The sequence below is a fragment of the Miniopterus natalensis genome, chromosome 8 (assembly GCF_054644295.1).
Source record: "Miniopterus natalensis isolate mMinNat1 chromosome 8, mMinNat1.hap1, whole genome shotgun sequence".
NCBI classification, from domain to species: Eukaryota; Metazoa; Chordata; class Mammalia; order Chiroptera; family Miniopteridae; genus Miniopterus; species Miniopterus natalensis.
In genome coordinates this window covers 55,425,916-55,453,109 of record NC_142088.1, presented here as the reverse complement: position 1 = coordinate 55,453,109, position 27,194 = coordinate 55,425,916, and the positions used below count along the sequence as shown (strand labels likewise).

Below are 27,194 nucleotides of genomic sequence, written 5' to 3'. Positions count from 1 at the left end.
CTATTACACTGACTGCAAATAGTTTATTGGGAGGGGAATATAGAGAAAGTCACTATCATCCATGACGGGTACAAATAAAAATATCCTACAACTATTATAGTTCTTTTTTTTTAATCTTCTCCATCACAAAAATTTTGAACAAGAGGCACAAACCATAAAGAAAACCTAATATATCCAACTAAATTAAAAAATTCTGCTAAGAACAACTTAAGATACCATAAAATGATAAAAATATTAATGACAATGGCAAAAGATTAATATTCTTTAAAAGAATTTTCACAAAGCCGGTAGCAAAATATACAAAAGAGGTAGAAAATTTACATAATACAAATGACCAAACATCTTTGATGTTCAAATAAAGAATTCACAAGGATGTGGATAATCTTTTGGGAAGAGAATGGACAATATGCCAATAATGCCTTTTAAAAATCTATCCACTTTGACACAGCAATTCAACTTGTAAACTGAATGAAAAACAAATTTGAGTACTAATTGCAGTCTTGTTTTTAATGGTGAGAAACAAAGAACAACAGTGGACATCAACAGAAGACTAGTTAAATAAATTATAGCAGTCCAAACAGCAAATGTGTAGTATATTGTGGTAAATGACAGGGCTTTTTAGAATTCTACATTCAAACACTGACTCATATATATCCCTCCCAAAGTGTTGATACTGGTTTTCTTAGAATGGTGGGACAACGAACAATTTTAATTTTCTTTTTGCTGATTAGTTACGTTTCTTTCATGGTTTTCACTCAAAGAAATCACATATTTCTTATGTGATTTTTTTTTACATTAATAAAAACTTGTCTATGCTAAAAAATTAATTATAAAAATTAAAGGGCAAACCAGGAACTCTACAAAGTCTACAAGAATATCATCAAGGGCTAAGGATATTTACTATTTAAAAAGCTTAATTCATTCACAAGAAAAACACTAGAATTCTAATAATAAGTGAATGAAGTAAAAGAATAATTAAGAAGAAAATGAAACATAGAAAAATAGTCCAACTAAGTGTAAAATAAGACAACATGCTTATCCTTTTATTAAAGGGTAATATTAATGAACATAATATTAACGAAACATGGAATAACAGGCATTCTCAAATTCCATACCATTTCATCCAGTCAGTTAGCTCTGGGATTCCAGCCAAAAGAAATACTCCTAACTATGAAAAAAGCTTCCAGTGAAAGATGTCCATCACGATGTTCCTTGACTTATGATGGGTTTAGGTCCTGATAAACCCATTGTATATCAAAAATATTGTTAGTCAAAAATGCATTTTATACACCTAACCTACCCAACACCACAGCTTAGCCCAGCCGGTTTCTACTGAATGTGTACTGCTTTAAAGTCAAAACACTGTAAGTCAGAGACTGTACAAAAATATAATGGAGATATGGGAGAATATTATTTGGGGGGAGAGGGGGTGTCTAATATACTAGAAGCATCCAAACACTGGAAGTATTTCGAAAAGATCTCAGCCACTTTGATACAGACCAGTTTTGCTAGAATGTAAGGCATGTAGTGATGCGACTGACTGGCCACTCAGCCCAATTCATGGTGTCTCAAAAGGTTGGTGCCAATCAGAAGGAACACATTCAGAAGGACTACCAGAGGCTATTTTATGCTGTAAAAATCTCATTCCTTTCACGGGACAAAAGTTAACTAGCAAAAGGAGGATATTTCTGTCATGAAAACTTAAAAAAAGAAGAGCATAAAGGATCAAGAAGACGACGACACAGATCTTTCCCCAAAAGAGCTCTTTGTACCACTTACTATTTCAACGTCTGCATATGCTTACAATAAAGTCTGGTACATTCCTGGCATTCCCAGATGCAGATACATACAGAACTCAAAGAAGTGAAATTTGCACATATTTATTTGTAATGCATGATGCTTTTAGGCCATTTTCAAGGAAATACATCTGATTTCTACTGTAAGAACTAGTGAAAAAAACATATAAATCACCTTGAATCTCTCTTAATATTAGGCAGAATTAAGTAAGAATTGAGATTAGAAAAGAAAAACCTATCCATGGGGGAAAAAACCTCCACAAAAATATTAATAGTTCACTCATTTGTCAAAACATATAAATTGAACACCTGTTACATACTAGGTGCTGTGCTCAGCACTGAGAGATACAAACTGGTAAATACAACACTTATGGTCACTGGCATCCGGAGCTTACGTCCTAGTGGAAAAGACCAATATAATAAGCATATGCATATGGGTGACTCTTCTCCCCCAACCTTTTTTCCTTATTTTTCTTCTGTCTACTATTAACCATTCTTATGAATGTTCACTTTAATAATATTCATTTTAAATTACTCGACTTTTCTCACATTTTAAGACAAATAAATCACACAAACTGGTCACTATATAGCAGGTTCAACGTCTAATTCAAATTTCCGGAAGTAAAAGGCAGGATGCTCTCTATTAATTGACTAAGTTCCCTAAAAGGTCCCTAGAGAAGATCAGGATAATCTTTTTTGTACTTGCATAATGCCACCGTGACACCTTTCCAATTGCCCTGGCTGATCCCAGCCCTGAACAGTTCATAGAACTACCATTGCCAAGTCTGCACACATCCAGAGAATAAATCAGAACAAAAACACTGACAACACCAATGTTTGAAGAGTAATTATAATTAGCCCTTTCTAAAAGAAAAGGTATATGTAATAGTACATAACAGAGTAACAATTTAACTCAAATCTTTTTTCTTTTTACTCAGTAAAACATAAAGCAGAGACAATACTTTATCCCAGCTTAACATGCAACTTTAAAAAAAGTTAATGTACATATTAAACATAAAAATTCACCAGGAAAACCTTATTTGTCATTTCCCCCCAAACACATCTTGACATTATTCCTTTATTTCATTATAAACAATGTCCTACTACCAGTTACGTGACCCAATGCCTTACATTTCTGTAGCTCAACATTTCAGTTAAGTATGGACACAAGAATGTTGTTACAAGTATAATGAAGTACGACACTTGCAAAGAACTGATTGTACTGCTTTACCAATGGAGAGGTCCCTACTCCAATCTGCCACTCCCTTCCAACCTGAGCACAAACATAAATATCCACAACCATCCATAAAGTTGTCTTATCAAGAAGGCCCTGAAGCATTATCTCCCTAGGTACCCATCACATCTGCACTGATGAAACATGACAGCACACAAGTGCTCTAAGATCATCACTTTCTGCACATTTCCTTGGGTGTAAAATCTTTGTAGGATGCAGGGAAACACAAGTTCATAAAATGATAAGACAAATTTTCAGCATCTTCTTGCTTATAAAGCTTGAATGAAAACCTTTTATCATACCAGACATTCCAATACAACAAACCTAAAAATTTTCAAAAGGTTCTCTAGTTTGTTGCATTAAATGCAGCTTCAATGATGTCAATATACATTGAGCTCAACTAGGGAGGGGAAGTTATACAAGAGACTAGTTGGAACACATTTTCATCTAGGATCACCAGGAAAATACAATAAGCAAGGAAGATTAGTATCTACAAGAATGTGTCATATTTAAAATCAATATAATTAGTAAAATGTATTTTAAGCACAAATTAAAATCAGTATACATATTGCCAAAAAGAGTCCTCACTAGAAAAAGTTATAGCTTCCTCCTCGATGTGTCATGTTGAACATTAACCCAGAAAATATCTTTAAAAGTGCTCTGCAGGTATCACCTGAACTCAAGGAACCAGAGAGGGACATAATGTTAAGAAAAGGCTATTTGAATCTAAAGAACTAGTTTCAAGCAAAAATAATTAGAGGAATTCTGTATATCATCAATGTAAAAAGTTCTCGGGAAGGGTATACATTACAATAAGTTAAAATCATATGCACATTTCATTTTTCATGCAGGATGATTTAAAATATGAACACAATGTAATTGTAACTCACTGCAAATAGTCAAGTCTTTGCCCCTAGACTTTAAAGTCATACTCAAAGGTTAAAAAAAAAAAAAGAAAAAGAAACAATGTATGAAAAACAAAAGGGTTCTATCAGATATTTTGGTTTCTAAGTAGAACCTAAACAAAGAGGAAGGATTTTGGTGTGCACAAAGAAAATGGCTCAAGAGCTAAATGACATGTATGATTCAAAATTGCTAACCAGTAAATATGAGAAGAGACTGTTACACAAGCAACCCCCTTTTACTAAGGTTTTACAACACACAATATAATGTTCTGTGTGTTAAAACTATTTTTAAAAACAGAAATAGAATTCAGTTTTCTAGTCCCTGCATTAACATTAGAGTCACAAAGTATTTGTATTAGGAAAGAGAAAAAATAGTTTCACTCATGTTTCCTTCAACTGGTTTGTTGAGGGTTATAATGGGTATTTTTAATTTCAAGGCTTTTTACTCAAATAAAGCAAAAATTGAGATTTAGAAACCCTCAGGGCTGTGTCATCAGTAAGCCAAGCACACACACATAATTTATTAGCAGACTTACAAATCAACACAAATCAATTTTAGGCACTTTTTGAGTACAGACTATGGGGATTTTCTACCAAAGAACTATCTAGCAGGCGAGACCATAAAGGTTGAAGCTTTAGTTCTTAGAATATACAGGGCTAGAGAAGTGGATTGCAAAATTAACCCAACTATATCCTGGTACAATTTCTTTACAATTCCACATACAATTTTAGGGCTTAATAAAAGCAATTACTTTTTAGCACCCAAAGTTTTTAAATTCTGTCTTTCTTTCCTTTACTCCGTCATGATCTTAAAATTATCATACATTCTTTGAGGGAGCATGCTATCGAAGTTTTATTTTTGTATAAATGGAACTTGAAAGAAGTATTTTCAATATTATGTCTTCATCTACGGAGTTAACACAGGACAGCAGATGATTTTTACATCCTTTAAAGCCCACTTCAACAGCTTTATTTTGTAAAGATAGACTTCTCATTACTAATTCCTTTAGACAGCAAATGTTTAGCTTTTCTCTTTAAGTAAACAAAAGGAAAAAAACCAAAATGTGGTTTATGGTTTTATGGATGTAAAGATGTCTTCAGGTTAAACACCGTATGTAAATTTGGTCTGACATCTTTTCCCAACTAAAATTATTTGCACTGGTACTCTCCAAAATGTAACCCATTTCTGGTAATGGGAAGGTAATACTATTATCATGTAACTCTTTCTGTAACTTTTTATCTCAAGGAGCTGGAAGAGTCTAGATAGTCCTCTTATCTTTCTGAATCTACTTTTCAGCGTGTGAAGCTAAAATTAAGAAGCATTAAAATGTTAAATGCAGTATAATTTTAAAAACTCTACTATGGCATTTGTATGCTATGTACAAACAAGCCAGTCTTCTGATGTACTCAACAACTCTGACAATACTCTCTAATGAGCAAAGTATACCAATGAATCAAGCCAGTGGTGAGAGGATAGCAAAGAACTAGAGAACCTGCTTAGAAACTCATGGTTTGGGGAACACTGGATACAGGCAAAGTTTAGAATACCTCCAGCACAGAGGTCTATATCTTCATTGTTGGTGAATAAAGATTCAGGAGAGCAAGGGATGGCTGAGTTATGGGAAAGCTGATCCTGAAGCAAGAAGTTCCAGATTATATTTAGACAGTGGAAGGGGTCAAAGTTAAGTTATGCAAAGAAACCTTGTCTTCTACCCGGCCGTAAAGATGGATCGATGCCAAGATACAACTGGGCCACTGAGAGACGATCACCCCAAAGTCCACAGACAATCTGGGATGTGCTGCTATTCCCTGTGTACATAGAACACACTACAGATACAGTCCCAAAAATGCCTGCAGAGAAAACTAGAAAATTATCTGGTTTTTCTATTTACACTAATATAAGCAGATTTTGAGGTTGTCTGTACTGTATGTGGTTGCTGTAGTCACAGCAATAAATGTAAAGTGCCTGTAAAAGAGGGCATAATAGAATCCCACTTCTAGGCATCTTGATACTATACAGACAGAAAAAGAAAGAGTATCTCAGGGACTTTCTGACTTTCCTCAACCACCGTGCCCTTCTCTGTGACCTCACTGTAACTACCTACAAGGCACTTCTTAAAGGCCAGAAAACAGAAACTCCTCTATGGTATGCCACACTTCTAAAAATCCCTTTAACTACCTGCATTAAAAATGCCAGTCAGCAGTGCTAAAGCACTTTTTTATTCTTAAGGCAAAATGTCATAATCCCTACCCACTTCCTCCGGCCCCCAAACTACCTGCCTTCATTGTATTCTTTGCCCACCACGAAAGCCTAAGATAAAGAGAACTGAAAATTTTAAACAACAACTCAATATACTGTGTAAGATATACTTTATAAATGTTATTATGGTAAAATTCAACATATTTAAATGCTTATACCATATAGCTACTTTTACCAAGATATCAAGATAAATCATACGACTTTCAAAATTAGTTATCAAACATGGGATATTTAAATCCAGCCACATGTACAGAGATATGAGGCTTTGTCCTTTCCAAAGCTGAGCATAATGATCCAAAATAAAATGTTTGTTTACATCTAAGAGTATCATGTTAAAAAGCCGAAAGCACTGTCTTTTGCTTAATTACACTTAAACAACATATAGATTGCCAATACGCTCTCCATCTTATTTGGAAATAATACTGTTAAAATGATTTTGATACATGAATTTAAATTATTTTTCCCATTTTTAATTTTGGTTTTATGCAGAGGCCTAGAATGGTAGAATAAAAATGAAAAAAAAAAAGCATGTTTGCAAATGTGGTATAAGATTTCATGCATTCTCATGATGCCATGTCAATAATCGACTACACTAACGCAACTGCAGCAACGTAGTGTACGCTTTAAACATCCAATTAGAATAAATTTTGGCCCACACCTTGATGACAAGGGAATGTGCTGGTACATTGTTGAACTGATGTGGCAGCAATCCAAGAGACTGAACTCTGATTACTCAAATTAAAAATAAAAAGAATAAAAGGTATGGATTTTCTGGGCTACTGTATAGAATATTTTTCTCTGGTGAAACTGTAATACCTAGATTTGGGTTTTTAAGGGAGTTTTTAATATATAACAAGTAATTCCTTACAGTGATTTGAAAAAAGTACGAGAACATATGAACAAATAAAGCTTAGTAATTTAGAATTTACTTTTGTAAAAGTTGACAAATAATAAAATGATATACTTGCATTTTGAACATTATAATATAAATATAAAACACAAAACATCCCATGTTAAACACTGATCATCTCCCATGCCCAATTTGGACTTAGATATTGAGTATTTTAATTTTGTAGAAAGCAACTTTCAAAATTTTGTCAATTCTTATAGTATATACTATTATTTCTCATCAAAATCTTCATGAAATCTAAAAGGCTGGTATTAAAAGTAATTACTTTTTCTTGAATATTCTAAAACATGCCAGTTTGGATCAGCATTCAGATTTTCAGGGACTGAGTACCCAAGAGTATGTTTTAACACATTTAGTTCAGTAAGTGTTTACAATTACAACAGAAATACTTTTGACTTTCAGATTATGAAAAAATAATAATAATTATAGAAAGTACTCAGGGCCAAGTTACTTCTTAGTAAAAATAACACATTATGTCGATCAATTTTTAAACCAAATTCTTAAAAGCATTAAAAAAAAAGTGTATTTTATAATTGTCAAAACAATACATTCATGAAGTGTAAGAAGATAAAGAAAACACAGAAATGAAAAATCTCGAACTATTTCAAAAGTTAAGAATGAAAAAATGTTCAAATTAATAAATTATCTTTGTTGCTTGGAGAATATGTTTTACTTTTCACATTTCAAATTCACTTTAAATGCTTGACATATAATTTACTACTTAAAAAGGATCTAGCTAAATTATTTGATAATATTTATAAGGTGACACTTCTTTGGGTAGACATTTCACACAACAGTTTTCAATTAATGCTGAAAAATCAATTGGTAATTTTAATCACAGTTAATAATTGAATAATGAACTAACAATTTACTCAGTAATTTAGATGGCATAAGGTCTAATAAAGGGAACAATCTGATACCTGCTCAATGTGCAACTGTGCTCATTAGTAATACCAAGCCAAGAATTTGATAGACACTCCTCTCATTGGATTACGTTTCTATGTATGTGATTTGAGTAACAACAAAATAGGTACACAATGTCAAACATTTTTCTTTTTTTTTAAAGAGCAGCTCAATGATTTTGGGTGTTGGTTAGTACAATACAGAGAACATAGGGGGGAAGTACAAATTGGCACTTAAACCAATGTTGGTACTCATCTCATTCACAAAAGAATATTATTAATTTGTTACTTTTCTTTAGAACATAAATCAAAACCATTAACTTGAAGTTGAGGTGTATACACAATACATACACAACTTTATGCAAAATACTTTTCACAAGTAACATTACATTTTAAAATATTGGAAACTGAGTATCTGTGCTAATTTGTATTTTGACTTAATGGAACAAAAAGAGAACATTCAATGAAGGAGGGTTATACTGATAATAAAGCTCTTAAAGTTTTTAAAAATGTCTTCCTCTCCCTTTGTACTTACCACAGGCTACACAATGTCCTGAGAGGATTTGTTATGAGGAAAATGTCAATCACAGCTTTAAGACCTTGCTTTGGAAGAAACTAATGAGAAAGCAATTGGAAGGTGAGGCTTCATCTTCATTTTCAAATAAGTGGTCTTAATTTTTCTCCTTATAGAAAAAGTTTAAATCAGTTTACTATAAATATATCTGAACCATTAATTTTTGCAGCTTTCAGGTAAAGTCCAGCACTTCATTTATACAAAGTCTATGAGAAGGTCAGTAGAGATCATCTAATCTTAAGTCGTGACATCATCCATTCAAGTCCTTGGCATAATCTACACAGAAAATAAAATCACTTGATTAAATTCTCAACTGAAAAGCTATAAACAGCAAACTGAAACAAGATATAATTTTTCATTTACCTCAACAACAAAGATTAAAAAATCAACACTATTCCACATCGGTGCTGCTGTGGCGAAGCATATCTCAGACACAATACACCGTGCTTTCTTGTTTGCTTTGTCTTTAGTGCCTAGGACACTGCCTGACACATAAAAGCTCAGTGATTATGTGAATGCCCATGGAAAGTAATTTAGCTATTCATATCAAGAGTATTTAAAATATCAATACCCTCTCTACTCTTTTTTCTACTTCTAAAAATACAGCCTAAAAAAATAAAACATAAAGACAGATTTATGTATAAGACTTTATCAAAACATTTTTAAGAGGAAAAAGAATTTAAATGTCTAGAAATAGAGACATATGATGAAATATTAAAAACTTCCTTTCAAAGACTATTTTACAATATGATAAAATGCTCATGATTTAAATGAAGTCAAAGTGGCAGGATATTAAATATACAGTAGAGCTGTTAAAACAAAGTATATACATAACATGTCTGCTACATCTATATATTAACATTTTTTGAAGAAAGTACTATCTCATATCGCTAACACCAGTTATTGCTGAACAACGGGTAACTGAACATAACCCAAAATACAATAAAGAGATGTTCATTGTGGTAACAGAAAATGAAAGTTCAGCAAGAGAAAAACGGCTGTATATACTGTGTTACAACAAAATAACAACTGTTATAAAGCATTAACCACGATCTATCAGGAGCTTTTATAGGTATGAGAAACTGAAAACTCAGATTTTTGTGTAAGTATGATCCTAACAATATAAAGATAGAAGGAAAAAAAACAGGCAATGAGGTGAACAAATGATTGTTTTGGTGTTGGCACATACTGTGCTAAGCACTTAATATCTATTACCTTAATATATTTTCACAACACTGAGATCAGAACCCTTCCCGTATTAGAGGAAACCTGGGCTTACAGAGGTTAGCAAATGGCAGAGATGAGAGTCAAAAGCCAATCAACACTAAAACCAAAAATTTAGACCAAGGCAGCCAGGCTACAGTAGGGAAACATCTCCAAAACCAAACATTTCCTCTTGCTGACTGCTGCAACTGGAAGCCCATGCACACCAAAAATTGAAAATATACCATCAACTATTGATCTCCTCTTCCAAAAATGAAACTGCCAGAGTTCATATGTATTTTCTACAGTTTCTCACAGTATATAAGTTAAATACTATGTGAATCCTAGATGATTTGTCTGTCAAATTTAGTATCACAATCCGTGCTTTTGCTTGAAGTCCTTTCATAGATAAAGATAATATGTATAAAGATTTATCTATAGATGTCTTGACATGTATTAAACTATTTGACAAAGAAACATGTAACATTTTTACTTAAATGAGTATGTGGACAATTGGTATTATCTATGATTTTTTTCTTTAAATGAATATATTTGCTTTTTTGAGGTTCTAATTAAGCTCTTCAAATGTCTGTAATTAGATAATAGGGTCTTCTATTTCACTAAGATTCAACTTCATCTCCAATTTAATTATTTTTTTCTTTGTTTTTAAAAGGTATATACATAACAGATTCTAAAGAGAGGTCTTAATTTGGGGTTAAGGTTCTTCTGGTGTTAGGAAGGACAAAAGGATTAGGGCATAAATAGATGAGTTAGTTGAAGTGGGAGAAATTCTCTTCCTTTCAAAACCATGGTGAAAGTTAAATCTATATAACCCATATTGAAACTGTACCTGTGCCCCAAGCTTCTGCCCTTTCCTAACACCCAAAGAAACATGGCCCCTAATTTAAGAATCCTTCATCTCCAATTTAATTATTTTTTCTCTGATTTTTAATTACATATAGACCTACCACATTTTGGAAAAACAACAACAAAAACATTATTTACGTTGCTCAGCCTTTTAGCTTTTTATCCTATTTCTACCCTCCGCTATTCCATCTCTTCTAATAGCACTATCTCCATCTTTATGGTCACTGACGTATTTCACAATGCTGACAACCACTTCCTTCTTGAAATCCTCTCGTTTCTTGGCATTAGACTAAAGCAAAATTCTACTACAGGCACCTATAGGAACCTACCTTTCTTTCCAGAACTACACTTTCATGCCACACTCTCTCTCTCCTATTTTAACTCCTCCCCCTTTTTTTTTTAAAGTGCAACAACTCCCTCTTGACAACACTGGTGGCAAAAGTGAGTCTACCCACACTAGTCTCACACATGAATCCTCTTCTATTTCAACTTCTTTACACATAAAGTGTGAATTTAAAACAAGTGGTCTACATGATTGCTAGAAATAAATGATACACGGTAAGGAAAACACTTAAGACACAGGACAGGCTCAGCAATAGTTCCTTTCTTATAGTGAAAGTCCCACCACCATTAAGAACTGTTTTCTGACTTTTCCAGATCTCCATGACATTCTAATTTCTCTGAACTCCGACAGAAACTATAATCTATATGCTCACATATTAGTTCAGTATGTTTATGTGTATGTTGTGTTTGATTCTTTACAGAACCAAGTTAAAAACTCTCATTGTAGACAGACTATGTCTTACATCTCTCCCTTGTAACATCTGTACATGGTAATCTTAAAATATGATTTTAAGAGGAAATTCATATTTCTAAGCTAAAGCCATGTTATCCATGAGGAAGACTTCTTACCCCTCGCCAGTAAGAGCACAGCATGCTTGGATATGCCACTGGTGATCTTTAATAGAAGTTAGTTTCAAAAACTGGGAGATTTCTGCTACAGTCATGCATTCTTTAACATCTTGTTTATTAGCAAAAATCAGCAGTCCGGCTTTCCTTAGATCCTATAAAAACAAATAAAACTATAAGGGCCAGTGCACTTTTTTCCAGAGATTTTCCAACTTAATGAATATAATTTTTTAAATAATCTTTGTAACCTAGAATTTCTCAACTACTTGACATAAAAGTATCTCATAGCTCTTATACTGATGGAAGGTAAACTTCAAACTGAACACATTTTAAATAAATCAATCTATACTTGTATGGATTTACATATTTCTTACAGTCCTAGATTACTTTTATGGTCCTAAGTGCTGTATTTAACAGTCATGCCTTCAAACATGTAACTACCCATTCCCCCCAACTCCAAACTAGGCTTCTGCCACTAGTAAGAACTACTCTTCAGGACGGCATTCAAGAGCTTCTCAACATTCTACTGCCACCTACACTTTAGGTAGAGATATTTACACCTAAAGCTAGTACCTTCTAGGTGCATAGGAAATAAACTAATTCATTATATACAGTGTATGCCTTAGAGACTTAGGGCTTAATTCTCAGTTGAGTGGTGCTATCCTAAACCAATCCTATCATTTTCTGAGACCTAGCTCTTCTATCTTTGTCCAAGACGACTTTTCAGATTTGAATATTTTATATGGTCATCTTGGATTGGCACTAAACTTATCAGATTTCCCAATTAGATAGTAAGTCCTCCCACTTCTGTTCTGACTGAGGCAAGTTCTTTAACCTTTCTGAATTTGTTCCTTACTACCAACATTTACTGAGTATGCAGAAAAGTTTATGTACAATTTTAAGATGTTCATAGGTACCCTAAAGTCCATTCATAGATCATGGGCTAGGAATCCATGATGGATACACTCAGTGGATTAAACTCTCATAAAATTCTTCTTATATATATTAAGAGACACTGGTCTTGATGCTATGTTTGCAGGTTTTCTCAGCTGTGTTGAATGCCATCTTTCTTCTTAGGGATTTCAGTGGGATATTTTGGTTTCAATCATGTATATATGGGTTTGAAGCAGGAAAGTCTTCAGTAGGTACAAACTGACATTGCTCCACATTGTTTTACTCTTGTTACAATAGTTTCATTGACTTCTTTGATTCTTTCTGATGTAAATTAAAAATGTAAGTGGTAAAAGGACTTAGGTAAAATGTTTTATATAACAGAGACTGACTTTTAGTTACAGTGCCCTCTGCAGGATAGCAGCTATGGTACTACAGTTAATGACCGTAACACAAATAGCATGGTCAGAAACAGATACTCTAAAATATTAGCTTTTAAGATTTCACATTCAATTTGTTTCCCCTATAGTTCAGTTTGCCTGTTTACATAAAATGCAAGAATCTGATTTGATGGACTATAACTAATGCATACATCACACTCATCATCAAGGACACAGATATTTTTTTCTCTTATCCTAAACGGAAATGGAACAGTATCAATAGTTGATATGTGGCTGAATTGCTGAATAGATGGACTTTCCATGGATTTAATTCCTATCTTCCTATCTTTCAGGTTTCAGTATCTCTTGCCAGTGTCTGTTGAAACCTTTTATACAGGTCAGAATTGCTAATGCTGGCATGCACAAAGAACAAACTTTTGACAACAAAAATACTTGGCACAAGTTAAGAAACATAAGTTTATACTGTCTTATTTATAAATAATCTATATTCCTCACATCTAATGATTAAATTATTTGGAGAAGACCCTGGATTACAATTTGAAAAGCATAAGAAATAAAGCCTTTTATTGAAAGGTCTCAAAAAAAATGAACAAACCCTATATTGAATATAATCTTTCTAGATCTCAAAGGCTCAAACTTTTTTTATTTGGGGTTCTAGATTTAAAAAACAAAAATAAAAACCAACAGCTACTTTACCTACTTTTAAGTATTTAGGTAGAGATGAAAGAAAATAATCCTTTACTTTTTTTTACTCAGCACCAATTATGCATTATAACAGTAAAAAGTTATACTGGATTAAGGCTGTTCATCAACTTGACTTAAGAAGTCAAAATACAAAGTGAACAGTGGTGATCTTTTGTACATCAGCCATTTTAAACACTTATAAAATTTTTCTGCTACATATTACAGATTTCTAGTCTTAAGAATCTAAAAATATACTTTAGTTTAGTCAAGATGAATAATAGCACATGCAAGATGTATTTACTTAGCATCTTCTATATGCCATATGTAATTGTCAATTTGTTCCTCAAAACTTCATTTGTAGAGGTAATTCCTAGAAGTTGAGTCATTCTGAATAAAATTTCATGTCTTTTAGTGTTTGGAACTATTTTAAAATTCATGAGCTTCAAAGTTTTGCACTTCATTTAAGATGAAGCTTTCAGTAATATTTAAAAACATTCTAAAGTTCTGTATTTAGTAATGCATATAAAGAATCATTATCAGCCCAGCCAGTATGGCTCAGTAGTTGAGCGTTGATCCACAAACCAAGAGTTCACTGGTTCAATTCCTGGTCAGGGCAGATGCCCGAGTTGCAGGCTTGATCCCCAGTAGGGGGCGTGCAGGAGGCAGCCAATTGATGTTTCTATCTCATCTATGTTTCTATTTCTGTATCCCTCTCCCTTCCTCTGTCTCTAAAATCAGTAAAAACATATTTTAAAAAATCATTATCAGTGATGGTGACAAGATTTTGCTGGTGACTGTGGTATGCATGAAACATCTGACTAACCCCATGTCAAAATTTTTCATTAATACATTCTTGCTCTTTGATCCATTTGTTCCCTTCCAGAACTTTATTTGGCTCTTCTTGACCTTTTAAGGGACTTACTCTAGTTTCCCAATTTCATTTATAATTTCTTTCTTCTCTGGTCATCTCCCCATTCAGTTTCCTTTCACTTTCTAACTAGGCCCTATTTGTGGTCCGTCCCCTCCACCCCCAGCAAAAAGCCTGAATGATGAGAATGCCTAAATTCAAATCCTGGCTCTTAAAAAGCTGGTCAAGTGACACAGACACATTAACACAAGTTAATGCCCCCAGCAAGAAAAATTCAGTGACTTGGTTTGAGCCCTACTACTTTATATACTGATCCTGCTACATACTGGCCAACTGGAGTAAGAATCAAATAGGGAGGCTACCTGTTAACAGAGTGACAAAATACAGCCGAGACGATTGTGTGTGTCTTAGTTTCCTTTTCCCAAAGTCTTCAAAGAACATAAAACCACCCTTGGATAGAAACTGAAAAAATCTTGCACTTTTGTAAAATACAAAGGGGAAATGAAAGAAATCCTTAGTGTTCTGCCTCTTTTATAGCTTGTTTCCCAAACTAGAATCATAGCTTGTTAAATCATGCATAACTGCAAAATGTATTTTTTTTAAAAAAAATCCCAAGGGATTTAACACAGCTGCCCCAATCAGTCTAAAACACGGGAAAGTGCATCTTGGTGGGCATGATCACCACAAGGAAAACAGGAACTTCAAGTTGCATAACCACTTTACTAGCTTTCCTTAAGTCTTGAACAGCTATCTGAAACATACCAAAATTCTTAATGCAAATCTCAAAAGCAAATCATCAAATCAATATTAAAATATAAAACTGTATTACAAAGATATCCCAGTTTTAAGCTTTATTAAAATTTCACTGAAAGAAAAATTATGTAACATACATCTAAATATTCATTTTTCTATTTCCATCTATAAATGAGTTTATTCCATCTGCAATAAAAAGCATAAAAAATATAATCAGTTGCCACTATAGTAAATATTATGATTTTATAGTTAGTATTATCATTACTGACTATATTATTTAGTTTATTAAATTTTTAAATTATGCTACCAGTAATATTTCTCAAGGACTAAGAAAATGTGGATAGTCATATAGTTTTGTTTAATCAAAGGACAATATCAGAGAAACTTAAGAGCAATCATATTTAAATATTAGTTTAATAACTGAGTTACAATTAAGACTTGTTGTGTGTGAGACTTTAAAATCTCATTTCCAATGATAATACTCTGTATAATTAATCTATTCAAAATGCTAAAGAAAAGCCAATTTAGGTCCTTTTGTTCAGGAAAACTTCTATACCAAATTTATCTGGGATACATGAAATAAAATTCTACAAATGACTCCACAATCTTTCTGCTACTTTAAGATACACTTCCAATTTGGGAAGTGTCAAAATTATAAAGCAGGTATGGCCAGCAGATTATTTTTTAAAAACTTGAAATAGTATCCTCTTGAGAAAGTAGAAAGAAGAAATGTGATAGAAATATCCCACAAACACGTCTTATGCCAGAATCCTACTTACCTCATGGGCTAACATCTTATAGAGTTCTTCTCTAGTTACAGAAATCCTTTCTCTGTCTGTACTGTCCACAACAACTATTACAAACTGAAAAAATTACAAAAAAATATCATTAGTGATTATATAATTTGATATTTGTAAAATTTATCAAATGCTTATTTGATTTACAGGCTATAACTATCAAGAAATTAGAAGCTTATGGCATGGTATTATTGGAAAACCAGAGATACCTACTATACATCATGAAGCCTAAAGGTTTGATTCACTTTTAATTCAAATATATTGACTAAATTTTAAGAGAAAAATAGGAGAAAAGAGAATACATACTAACATTCTATTAGAATATTTCGCTAACATTCTATTAGAATATTCCAAATGCATTATGGAGTGTTAGTGGATCAGGTCATTAGAAACCCTTATATAACATGTTTCCTAACTTAATATCTTGAACGCTAACAAGACTATAAAATCTATTTACATTGTAAGTAAATAAGAAAACTATATATATTACGGTCGCAAACTTAAGTTACTTCTAGACAGATATTTTATTATATTAATATCCATTTGAAAATCCAAAAGGGCAAGGGTATGGGATAAAGTAATGTGACAATTAAAAAAATCAACAAATTGCAAGAATAAATCTGTATCTAAAACCATGTTCTCTTCCTTATATAAATGGCACCTGCTACCAGCAAGCACAGCTCTCTCCTGAACTGATAAGACTAGCATCAGAAGATGCAATGAAAGACTTGTAAAGGAGCTGTACAGGACGGAGCCATACTGCACCTCTTCCTCAACTCTATGCCCACCAAAAAGGAAACAGGAGCCGATACAGTCACTTTATGATGGCATTTATGATGCGCAGGTTAATTCTGACTGCCCACTGTTAGTATGCACTATTTATTTTTTAGAACTAGCTTTTCATTTCCAAATAAATCACTGTAATTTTCAGAGTCTTTTCAACTCTTCAGATTTCATGAACCGTAAGGCAGATGGATAAGAGAACTCTTACTTCTCTCACTTGATACCTTACTGATATGTAGCTTTATTACTGTTAAGACTCATTCTATTCCAAGGTATTTTAATAGTTATTAATTTTTAAAGTGTTGCCATGAATTTGATACCTGCAGTGTTATATTTAGGAATAGTAACAATATCTACCTTTCTCCCAAATGCGTTATGGAGTGTTAGTGGATCAGGTCATTAGAAACCCTTAATTGTGTCTTAATGACATAATATTCATCTTTGTATTAACTTGGAATTTTATTAACTTATAATCAGCACTATAAAAACAACTGTCACAGCTTTTCAATTTATAAGGTCTATACAATGAAGCTCTGAAATGTCATCGGTCTGAAATTTCCTCTTGGGAAATAGCATATAAATAAAAACACGGCTTTGTCTAAATAGCTTTATAAACAAAAGAAAATAAATTCTTTAATGTGCAATTGTGTTGGTAAAGTTTTGGCTAAGATTGAAACCACCAGATTTTACCTAGATTTCCTCTACACAAAAATAGTCAAAAAGAAATGACATTACAAAATGTGAGATGGAATTTATTATAAAAACAACTACTTAAGATGAGTTCTGGAATCAATATACAATCAGACTAATCAATCCCACCAGTTCTCCCTACAGAGGTTCAATGACAGTGGATATATAGAGCAATGACCCCAAAATAGGGAATCAAAGATTCCACTATGTTTAAACTCTACTTATATTAACATACTGTTGTATTTAAAAAAGATGAACTATAAGCGTTCACATCTAGAAGGTGTTTCCCAAGCATTCTACTCATGGAAGTTCTAGTATATTAAGAAACATTACCTCTGTGTTAGTATAGTAAGTGTTCCAGGAAGAACGAAGAGATTCTTGGCCACCAATATCCCACATTAGAAATCGTGTATTATTAATCACTATTTCTTCTACATTACTTCCTATTGTAGGGGATGTATGTACAACTTCATTCATAGAACTGGAAAAAAGTTTGAATATATTACAATTAGCAAAGAAGTTATATTGAATATTTTTCAGTTAATGGATAAATCAGTATGACCCCTTTTTACATGTTATACCCAAATGTCTATTTTCCAGTAGCTCATAAAAGTGAGCTAAGGTTTTAAACAGAGGCAGAACTAGGTAGTGGGCTATCTGCGATCCTCTAGATTCATCCAGGAAACTATATAAACACATATTTCTCTACTTCCTACAAGGAGAACAATTGAACAACAAGCTCAATGCCATATAAATGTAAACTCTCTAGAAACAGTTGCTTAAATTTGGCTCCTGGTTTATGGCCAACCTCCCTTCTTACAGGGTAACTTAGATTCCATATAATATTCTATTGCTTTCATTAATCGAATATCACCCAGACAGAAAAAGTAACTATAAACAATAAAATTTTAAAGTAGTTAATACTTACAATTGGTAAAGGATGGTAGTTTTCCCTGCATTATCCAGCCCAACAATGATAACCTTGTGCTCTGAAATAAACAAAATGCCAGTGATTTATTAATTAAAAACAAAATTTTTAAATATCCCATTTCATCCATTCTTTCCAGCTATGGCGCAACTCAGCGCATGGCACTTTAACTTTCTTGGAACTCAAAAGAACATCCTAGCAAGACCAGCAGAAGTATGCCATTAGTCTCACCTTCCCCACTCACTTCTGTGGAGCAGTCCAAAATCTCTTTGGAGGGCAGCCCAGTGAGGACTCTGTGATCCTGAGATCTTCAACCTCTTCATCCTGCCTGAATACCTACAAGCCACATTTATTACCAGCTTTATCCACTCGCTCCCAAGACTTGTCTCTATTTCAGTTTTCATGTATTTTTACAATAAAGCACTAATGGCTGTTTTTAACAGCTTTCTAATTCTAAGGTATAACATGTGGGTCACAGTAAGAACTACAAAATTAAGACATAATTGTGGATTGGGCTCAAAGATAGAGGTGCCAAATCAATCGTTAAAAAAAAAAAAAAAAAAGCCAGGTTATTCCCAAAAATAGGGTTAGATTATTCATACTTTTTAGGCATAGACATACTCAAAATACTGCACGTTCAGTTCCAGCCAGCCACAATAAAGTGAATATTGCAATAAAGTGAGTCAGACAATTTTTTTTTGTTTTCCAGTGTACACAAAAGTTATGTTTATACTACACTGTAGTCTACTAAGTATACAATAGCATTATGTCTTAAAAAAAATGTACATTAAAAAATACTATGCTGCTAAAAAATACTAACCAGCATCTGAGCCTTCAGAGAGTAGCAATCTTTTACTTGCCTCAATTTTGATGGCTGCTGAATGATCAAGGTAGTGGTTGCTGAAGGTTGGGGTAGCTGTGACAATTTCTTAACATAAGACAGCAGTGAAGTTTGCCATATGGATCTACTCTTCTTTTCATGAACAATTCCTTTGTGGTATGTGATGCTCTTTGATAGCATTTGAATTTCTGCCTCAACTTTATCAACTATGTTATAATACTCTAAATCCTTTGTCATTTCAACATTCTTCACAGCTTCTTCACCAGCAGATTCCATCTCAAGAAACCATGGTCTCTGCTCATCCATAAGAGGCAACTTTTCATCCATTACAGTTTTATCATGGATTGCAGCAATTCAGTCACATCTTCAGGCTAGTTCTGGTTCTCTTACTATTTCTACCACATCTGTAGTTACTTCCTCCACTGAAGTCTTAAACTCCTCAAAGTCATCAGTAAGAGTTAGAATAAACTTCTTCCAAACTCCTTTGACCTCTTCCCATTAATCACAAATGTTCTTAATGGCATCTAGAATGCTGAATCCTTTCCAGAAAGTTTTCAATTTACTCAGCCCAGATGCATCAGAGAAATCACTATCTATGATACCTATAACCTTACAAAATGTATTTCTTAAGTAAGGCTTGAAAGTTGAAATGAGTCCTTGGTCCATGGGCTGCAGAATGAAATTTGTTAGCAGGCATGGAAATAACATTAATCTCATTATACATCTCCATCAAATCTCTTGGGTGACCACGTACATTGCCAGTGAGCAGTAATATTTTGAAAGGAATCTTTTTTTCTTAGCAGTAGTTCTCAACAGTGGGCTTAAAATATTCAGTAAGCCATGTTGTTTATAGAGGACGGGTAGAGTAGATTTAGCATAATTCTAAAGGCTCTAGGATTTTTGGAATAAATGAATACTGGCTTCAACTCAAAGTCACCAGCTGCATTAACCCCTAACAAGAGAGTCAGCCTGTCCTTTGAAGCTTTAAAGCCAGGTACTGACTTCTCCTCTCTAGCTATGAAAGTCCTAGATAGTATCTTTTTCCAATATAAGGCTGTCTCATCAATAAAACGTTGTTTAGTGTAGCCACCTTCATTAATTAACCTAGATCTTCTGGATAACTTGCTGTAGCTCTGACATTAGCACTTGCTGCTTCACCTTGAACTTTTAGGTTATGGAAACAGCTTCTTTCCTTAAACCTCACGAACTAACTTCTGCTAGCTTCAAACTTTTCTTCTATAGCTTCCTCACCTCTCAGCCTTCATACAATTCAACAGAGTTGGGGCTTTGCCCTGGATTAGGCTTTGGCTTAAGGGAATGTTGTGACTGGTTTGAACTATCCAGACCACTAAAACTTTCTCCATATCGGCAATACACCTATTTCCCTCTCTTACCATTTGTGTTCACTGGAGTAGCATTTTAAATTTCTTTTAAGAACTTTTCCTTTGCATTCACAATTGGCTAATTGTTTGGTGCAAGAGGCCTAGCTTTTGGCCTATCTCATCTTTTGACATGCCTTCCTCACTAAGCTTAATCATTTCTAGCTTTTGATTTAAACTGAGAGATGTGCAACTCTTCCTTTCACTTAAACACTTAAGAGGCCATTGTAGGGTTATTAATTGGCCTGATTTCAATATTGCTGTCTAAGGGACTAGGGAGGCCAGAGGAGACAGAGATCAGGAACCACCAGTAGGTGGAGCAGAAGTACACATTGTTTGCTTTTCCTGTCTTAGTCTTATATGGATGGGCATTGTCCATTACGCCCCAAAATAATTATAATAGTAAGTAACATTAAAGATCACTAATCAGAGATCACCATAACAAATATAAATAATTAAAAAGTTTCAAATATTTCGAGAATCACCAAAATGTGACAAAGAGACACAAAGTAAGAAAATGCTGTTGGAAAAATGGCACCAATAGAGTTGCTCAATGCAGAGTTGCCACAAACCTTCAATTTGTTAAAAACGCAGAATCTTCGAAGCACAATAAAATGAGGTATGCTTGTACTGAATCAACTTCTTTTGACCCTTCGGCTTTTTCACCACCCTAGCCTACTCCTCTTATTACCAAGATGGAGCAGTGTTCTGTGCGAAACATAAATTTGTAGCCAAAAAGTACTATAATGTATTTCAAAACAAATCCTCCATAGAACCTAAAATACAATATGTATATTAAGAGATATTATTATGGCAAATATAATAAATTTTTCAGCTATTCCAATTCTTTGATGCCTGTGATTCATTAATAGTTTACTGCTTAGTATAATTTCTCTTTTAGAATATCCATGCCACAGCACTCTTGCAATTACTCATGTAAGACAAAACAAGTACACACTGTTACAATACTTAGATGGAATTTTGAGTTATTAAGCTTTAGTTTCCTAATCAGTACTTCACTGTTTTGTTATGGAAATGCTTCTAGTTTCACTTATTTCCTTTTTACACACCCAGGCAGCCTACCAGTTCCATTTATTGCCAGTTTCTAAGAGTCAATATATACCCCTCCAACTACCAGTCAGTAAATTAAGAAAAAAAATTATGTCATCCTGAAGGCCTTCTATCTCTGTGAATCATATCAAAGTCAAAAAACACAAATACTGAGTCATCCTGATTCTTCATTCTCACCTCATACTCAAACTCACTAAGCTCTATTGATCCCATCTCATAAAGCAAAAAAATCCATTTCTGTCACGTTCACTATCGTTCTCTCAGGCCACTGCACAGTCTGGAATAAAGCATGTGCTTACTATAGTATGAATGAATGAATGAATGAATGAATAAATAAATAAATAAATAAATAAATAAATAAATCTAGAAGATATGAAGATTAGAAAAGTAATAACTGATGAAGTCACTATGTATTAAAAATTCCGTATTTAAATCTAAGAGTATCATCAATAAAAAAGAGTTTGAAGATAAACTTGCTATTTATAGCAATGGTAGTAAACTTTCAGGAAAAAACAACATCTCTTTTGCACTAAGAAGTTGTTGAATAAAAAGCAATGAATATACATGGCAAAAGTAGAGGTCCAATCAGAAAAGAAACCACACAACAACCTGAATTTGCAAAGTTTAATTTAAAGAAAATAACTATTACAGGGGTTGGAGTAAAGGAGGATTGGCTAATAAGATGTAACACTAAAGACTACAGGAATGACAAATATATGGAGCGTTAACTACCCCTAGGGCTGTCATAGAGCTTCCTCCAATACCCCAGGACTGAGATGCAGACTTTGCTAGAGGGCATGGCTATGGCTCACTGAATGTCAGAGAAGTAGCTGTGCAGACTTGCCAGTGGATCATCGTGAAAATCCTCCCCATCTAGGATGCTGGGGAAAGCTGCTCACTGGGAGGTATTCTGCTGCAGGATCCCCATTCTGAAATCAACTGAAGTGGGTGCTACGGAAAGCTGCTGGCTGCTGCTGACCACCATGGAGTGCAAGAACCAGCAGGCCACTGGAGAAGGTGCTCACACCACAAGAGCAGGACAGATCCTGCTGAGAGCACACTTCACTCAGAAGAAAAACCCTTTCCTCCTGCAGTGTCCCTCGAATGCTGTATCTACTGACAAAGCTTAGCATTCTATGAGCTGGCAAAAGAAAAATATTTAAAGTACTCAGTTCCATATCCACAGAGCACGCAGAAAGGGGGAATCTGAAGCTAAATTTTTAATAACTGGCACAGTTCACCCCTTTGCCTACTCAGTTTCTATATGTACTCTTCTACACATGTTTGAATTCCCATACAATAAAACAACAGCAGAGGTGGCTTTCCCAGCACCAGGCTCTGGCAGCACAAGCAGCTTCTCTAGAACTTATTTACTATTTACTTCTTCTCTAAGAACCAATCAGAAGAATGATACAAGGTCATCAATGGGAAAATTTCACAACTTCTTTCATAGTCCACATTAGTGTCAGAAAGTTCTTCCCTTTAACATAAATTCTTCTTATACAGATAAAGTTTTTGTTTTTTTGCTTTTGAGAGCACAGGCACTAGCTGTAAAATCCCAGGTCTACCACTTTTAATTGTAGCGCCTTAAGCAAACAAATTACTTAATGCTTCTTTGCAGTTATAAAATGGGGAGAATACCTACCTCATAGGGTTGTTGTGAAGAGTAAATCAATAAAGACTAAATCAACTAATCTGCGCACAGCATTTAGAACCTAGCCTTGCATAAATCAGTACATGTTAAGTGCTATTATTTTATCTAGAAATGGAGTTAGCTTATTTTCTGTCTCCCCAAACAAGAATGAACGCTCCATAAAGGCAGGAAGTTTTTTCTGTTTTGTTCCCTACCTTGTGCCCACCACCTACAATAGTTCCTGACACAAAAGAGGTGCTCAAAAATATTTGTTTAATAAACAAACCAACCACTGATCACATGTCCTTCTATACTAAAAAATAGTGATGACAACTCTTCAAAGTCCTAAAAGCTTATAGTTTAGTAACTGTGAAACAGTTAACAAGGCCAAAAATAAAAAAATAAAAGGAATGATAGCAATCTCTACTTTAAGAAGACAAACATCAGCAGCATATTTCTTCAGTGTTTAAACTTGCCTAGATCTGGCATTTACCAGTTGTATGGCTCAGGAAAATCAATCCACTTGAACCTCAGTTTCCTCTTTTCAGTGGAAAAGAGTAACTCCTTCAAAGGATCGTTGAAACTTTTTTTTTAAAAGTGATGCATACATCTCAACACCAGGAAGACAAACAATCCAATTAAAACTTGGGCAAAGGGCCTGAATAGGCTCTTCTCCAAAGAGGCCATACAGAGGGCCAACAGACATATTAAAAAATGTCACTAGTCATCAGAGGAATGGATATTAAAACCACAAAGGTATCATCTCACACCTGCCAGAATGGCCACCATCAATAAAACAAATGCTGGTGAGGATGTGGAAAAAAGGGAACCCTCATGCACTGTTGGTGGGAATGCAAACTCGTGCAGCCACTGTGGAAAACAGGATGATGTTTACTCAAGAAACTAAAAAGGCACTTTGACCCAGAGCTCCCACTTCTGGAAACATAGCCTAAGAATCCTGAAACATCAATTCAAAAGAATATATGCACCCCTATGTTCATAGCAGTGTTATTTACAATAGCCAAGAGCCCAAGTGCCCATCAGTAGATGAGCGGATAAAAAAACTGTGGTGCATTTACACAACAGAATAGTATGCGGCCCACAGCACGGATGGACCTGGAGATTATGCTAAGTGAAATAAAGCAGTCAGAGAATGACGAATACCGTGTAATCTTACTTATATGTGGAATCTAATGAATGAAAATAAACTGACAAAATAAAAACAGGGGCATGGATACATGGAACAGCTGTTAGAGGGGGAGAGGGGAGCTGGATGAAAGAAGGTGAAGGGATGCAGACAACTGTGGTGATGGCTGGAGGTGGGAAAATGGGGGGGATGGGGACATCTGTAATAGTGTCATCAATAAATATAAAGTATAAAAAAAAGTGATGCATACAACAGCATCTACAGTAAAGTTTGTACTCTATTTAAATACGTGTTATCTAAATGCAAACTCTGGTTTTTCAAGTTTGGACAGAATACAATTAGCCTTCACTGTGCACTCAGCCTATCTAAACTTAAACTGAGAAAGTTGGTCTAAAAGGGTTTCAGAAAAAAGAGATATTGTACAGTTTAAGTTTCATCAGCATGACAAATTCCGTAATCGCCCAAATCTTCCTTCCCAGAATTTATGTGAAAAGAACATAGGATTGTGTTATGTATCTTTTGAAGGCAAAATAAAGCAGCCAAGATATATCTAAATTACATATATCCAATTTAATAGAGAACCACAAAAACCAAGTATCTGACATTAGATTTAATAGTGAATATTTTGAAAAGTGACCCTACTGATAACACAACCACATCATTTACCAGAAGAGAAATAGTTTATTCACATTTTTACAATATTGACATCTAAATTTCTAGAGCTTAACTTCATTAATTCCTCTTACTATTAGTTTCCCAGCACTGAAATAAATGTCCAGTCAAAACCTACCATAAAATACAGGTAGTAAGAACACCGTATTACTAGTTTTTAGTGGTAACAATGCACACATCCTCATTTTTTACTACTGGCAAGTACCTGTTGGCAAAGATCTAATTCCTTCTTAAGTTACTGAGACAGATAATTGTATATTGACTCAAAACAGAAAGTGGAGTTATCTAATTTTCTTGCAGTACTAGAGTCAAGTGAAAAGCAAACTCTTTCTAAATTTCATAGCAGAACTGAAACTAGTTTCATTCTGAAAATAATACAAAATTATGGATGTTAAAACTAGAATAGATCTTACATACTATAAGCACCACCAATTTTACAGCAATGTAAGTTTCAATACTTGACACCTAGAGATTAGGTTTTCAAGATGTGTAGGCTCCACCGTCACACAGTCAAAATCCCTGGTGTTCTAGGTGAGAACACCCAGACTCAGGGAGGTTAAGTGACTGACTGGTTCCTACTCCCTCTCCCCCAACAGAAACAACTAGCCAGAGACAGTGCAGATTAGAACTGGTTTCCTCTATTTTATGAAAAATCCCCACATCAGAAAAATAATTGGAAATATTGTTCTTCCGTTTAGTATCATGTGACCTCCACTATATTTTTGGAAAAGACACACTAGAGATCACAAATACCAGTTCGGCTAGCTTCTGGTCACCGTCTTATATAGGCGAAGCTGAATCATGGAGGAGGTGGGTTAGTGGTTGTACAGAATAGATGTCACCATTCATTAAGCCTTTATTGGAAAACTTTGGGACGTGACACACCACCAGCTTACACAAGAGAAAAACACAAACTAAAGTTATTGGCAGCAGGAATGATGAATCACCCAACTTGAGTTAAAAAGAAACAAAAGTACACCACTAACTCCACATGGTGTCTTAATGAACATGGAGGCTTTTTGCTAAAATTGTATGCCTTCCCTAGTTTTATACACTCATTCTGTAATAAAGCTTAATAAACCTGATACGCATTTCAAGGCAATATTTGAGTTTCGATGAACTCATGCATCCCTATATGATAATTCACTCTATACTTACTTGGTTCACTTACTAGTTACCCACGGTTAACAAATGTTTCATATGATATGGTTTGTAAGTGTTTTACGTGAAATACCTGAACATTTTTAACCCAACCAAAGAAAAACAAAACACACACCCCAACCACCCGCCACAAAACCACAAAAAAAACTCTACTTAACTAAGCAACATAAGTAGAAAAATGACCTTAATCATTAACCTCAAACACAGATCTAAATACGGCAGAAGGGGAGCGGTCCATCACTACTGAGGATGCAGAAGCATGTTCCCAAAGGGGGGGTGGAGGTGCAGGGCAGGCTCGTGAACCTGAGGGGTGCCGGACAAGTGAAGAGCGAGTCCCCGTGTTTTCCGCATTCTGCCACCCGGGTCGCTCAGCGGTGCGGCGGGGCCATAACCTATAACCTGTAACCTTCACCCCAGAGCACCCCAGCATTTCTCCAGGGTGTGCAGCTGCTGGAGGAAAAGCGCTGGAAGGCCAGGCCGTGCCACTCAGGGGCGTCAGGCAAGAAATCTTTGCCAGCCCCAACCTGAATCGGAGCAATGGGTGTATGTGAGGAACGGATGTCTCAGGAATGTCCCTAAGACAAAGGGCTGCACGTCGCGAGCCGTCCTCGAGCTGCGAGCGGGACGGAACCACCCAGGCCCGCGGCCCGCGGCCCGCAGCCCGCAGCCCGCAGCCCGCAGCCCGCAGCCCGCACCGCCGCCGACACCGCGCGCGCCCGCGCCGCCCACGCTCCGGAAGTGTTTGGAGACCCCAACCCACCCGGCCAGGGCCGAGCCCTCCGCCACCCGCACGCCCGCGGCCCGCGGCCCGAGCCCCTCACCCCTCACCCCTCACCCTGGTGATTGAACAGTCTCCATATCCTGGTGAAGAGAATTCCCATTCTCGGGCAGCGGCACCCCCTCCAGCCACCCGGTCCGTCCGCCTGGCCTCCCCC

The 27,194-nt window shown here is 35.0% G+C and overlaps 1 protein-coding gene across 1 annotated transcript; it reads right to left on the bottom strand.

The window, feature by feature from the left end:
- Positions 1-486: 486 nt before the first annotated feature.
- ARL5A (ARF like GTPase 5A) lies at positions 487-27,194 on the bottom strand. Its single transcript, XM_087819857.1, has 6 exons — positions 27,095-27,194; positions 18,356-18,416; positions 17,761-17,908; positions 15,937-16,020; positions 11,564-11,715; positions 487-8,857 (listed from the first exon to the last, which is right to left on the bottom strand). Exons 1-6 carry the CDS (start codon positions 27,138-27,140, stop codon positions 8,809-8,811), a joined length of 540 nt encoding a protein of 179 aa, XP_087675983.1. The 5' UTR covers positions 27,141-27,194; the 3' UTR covers positions 487-8,808.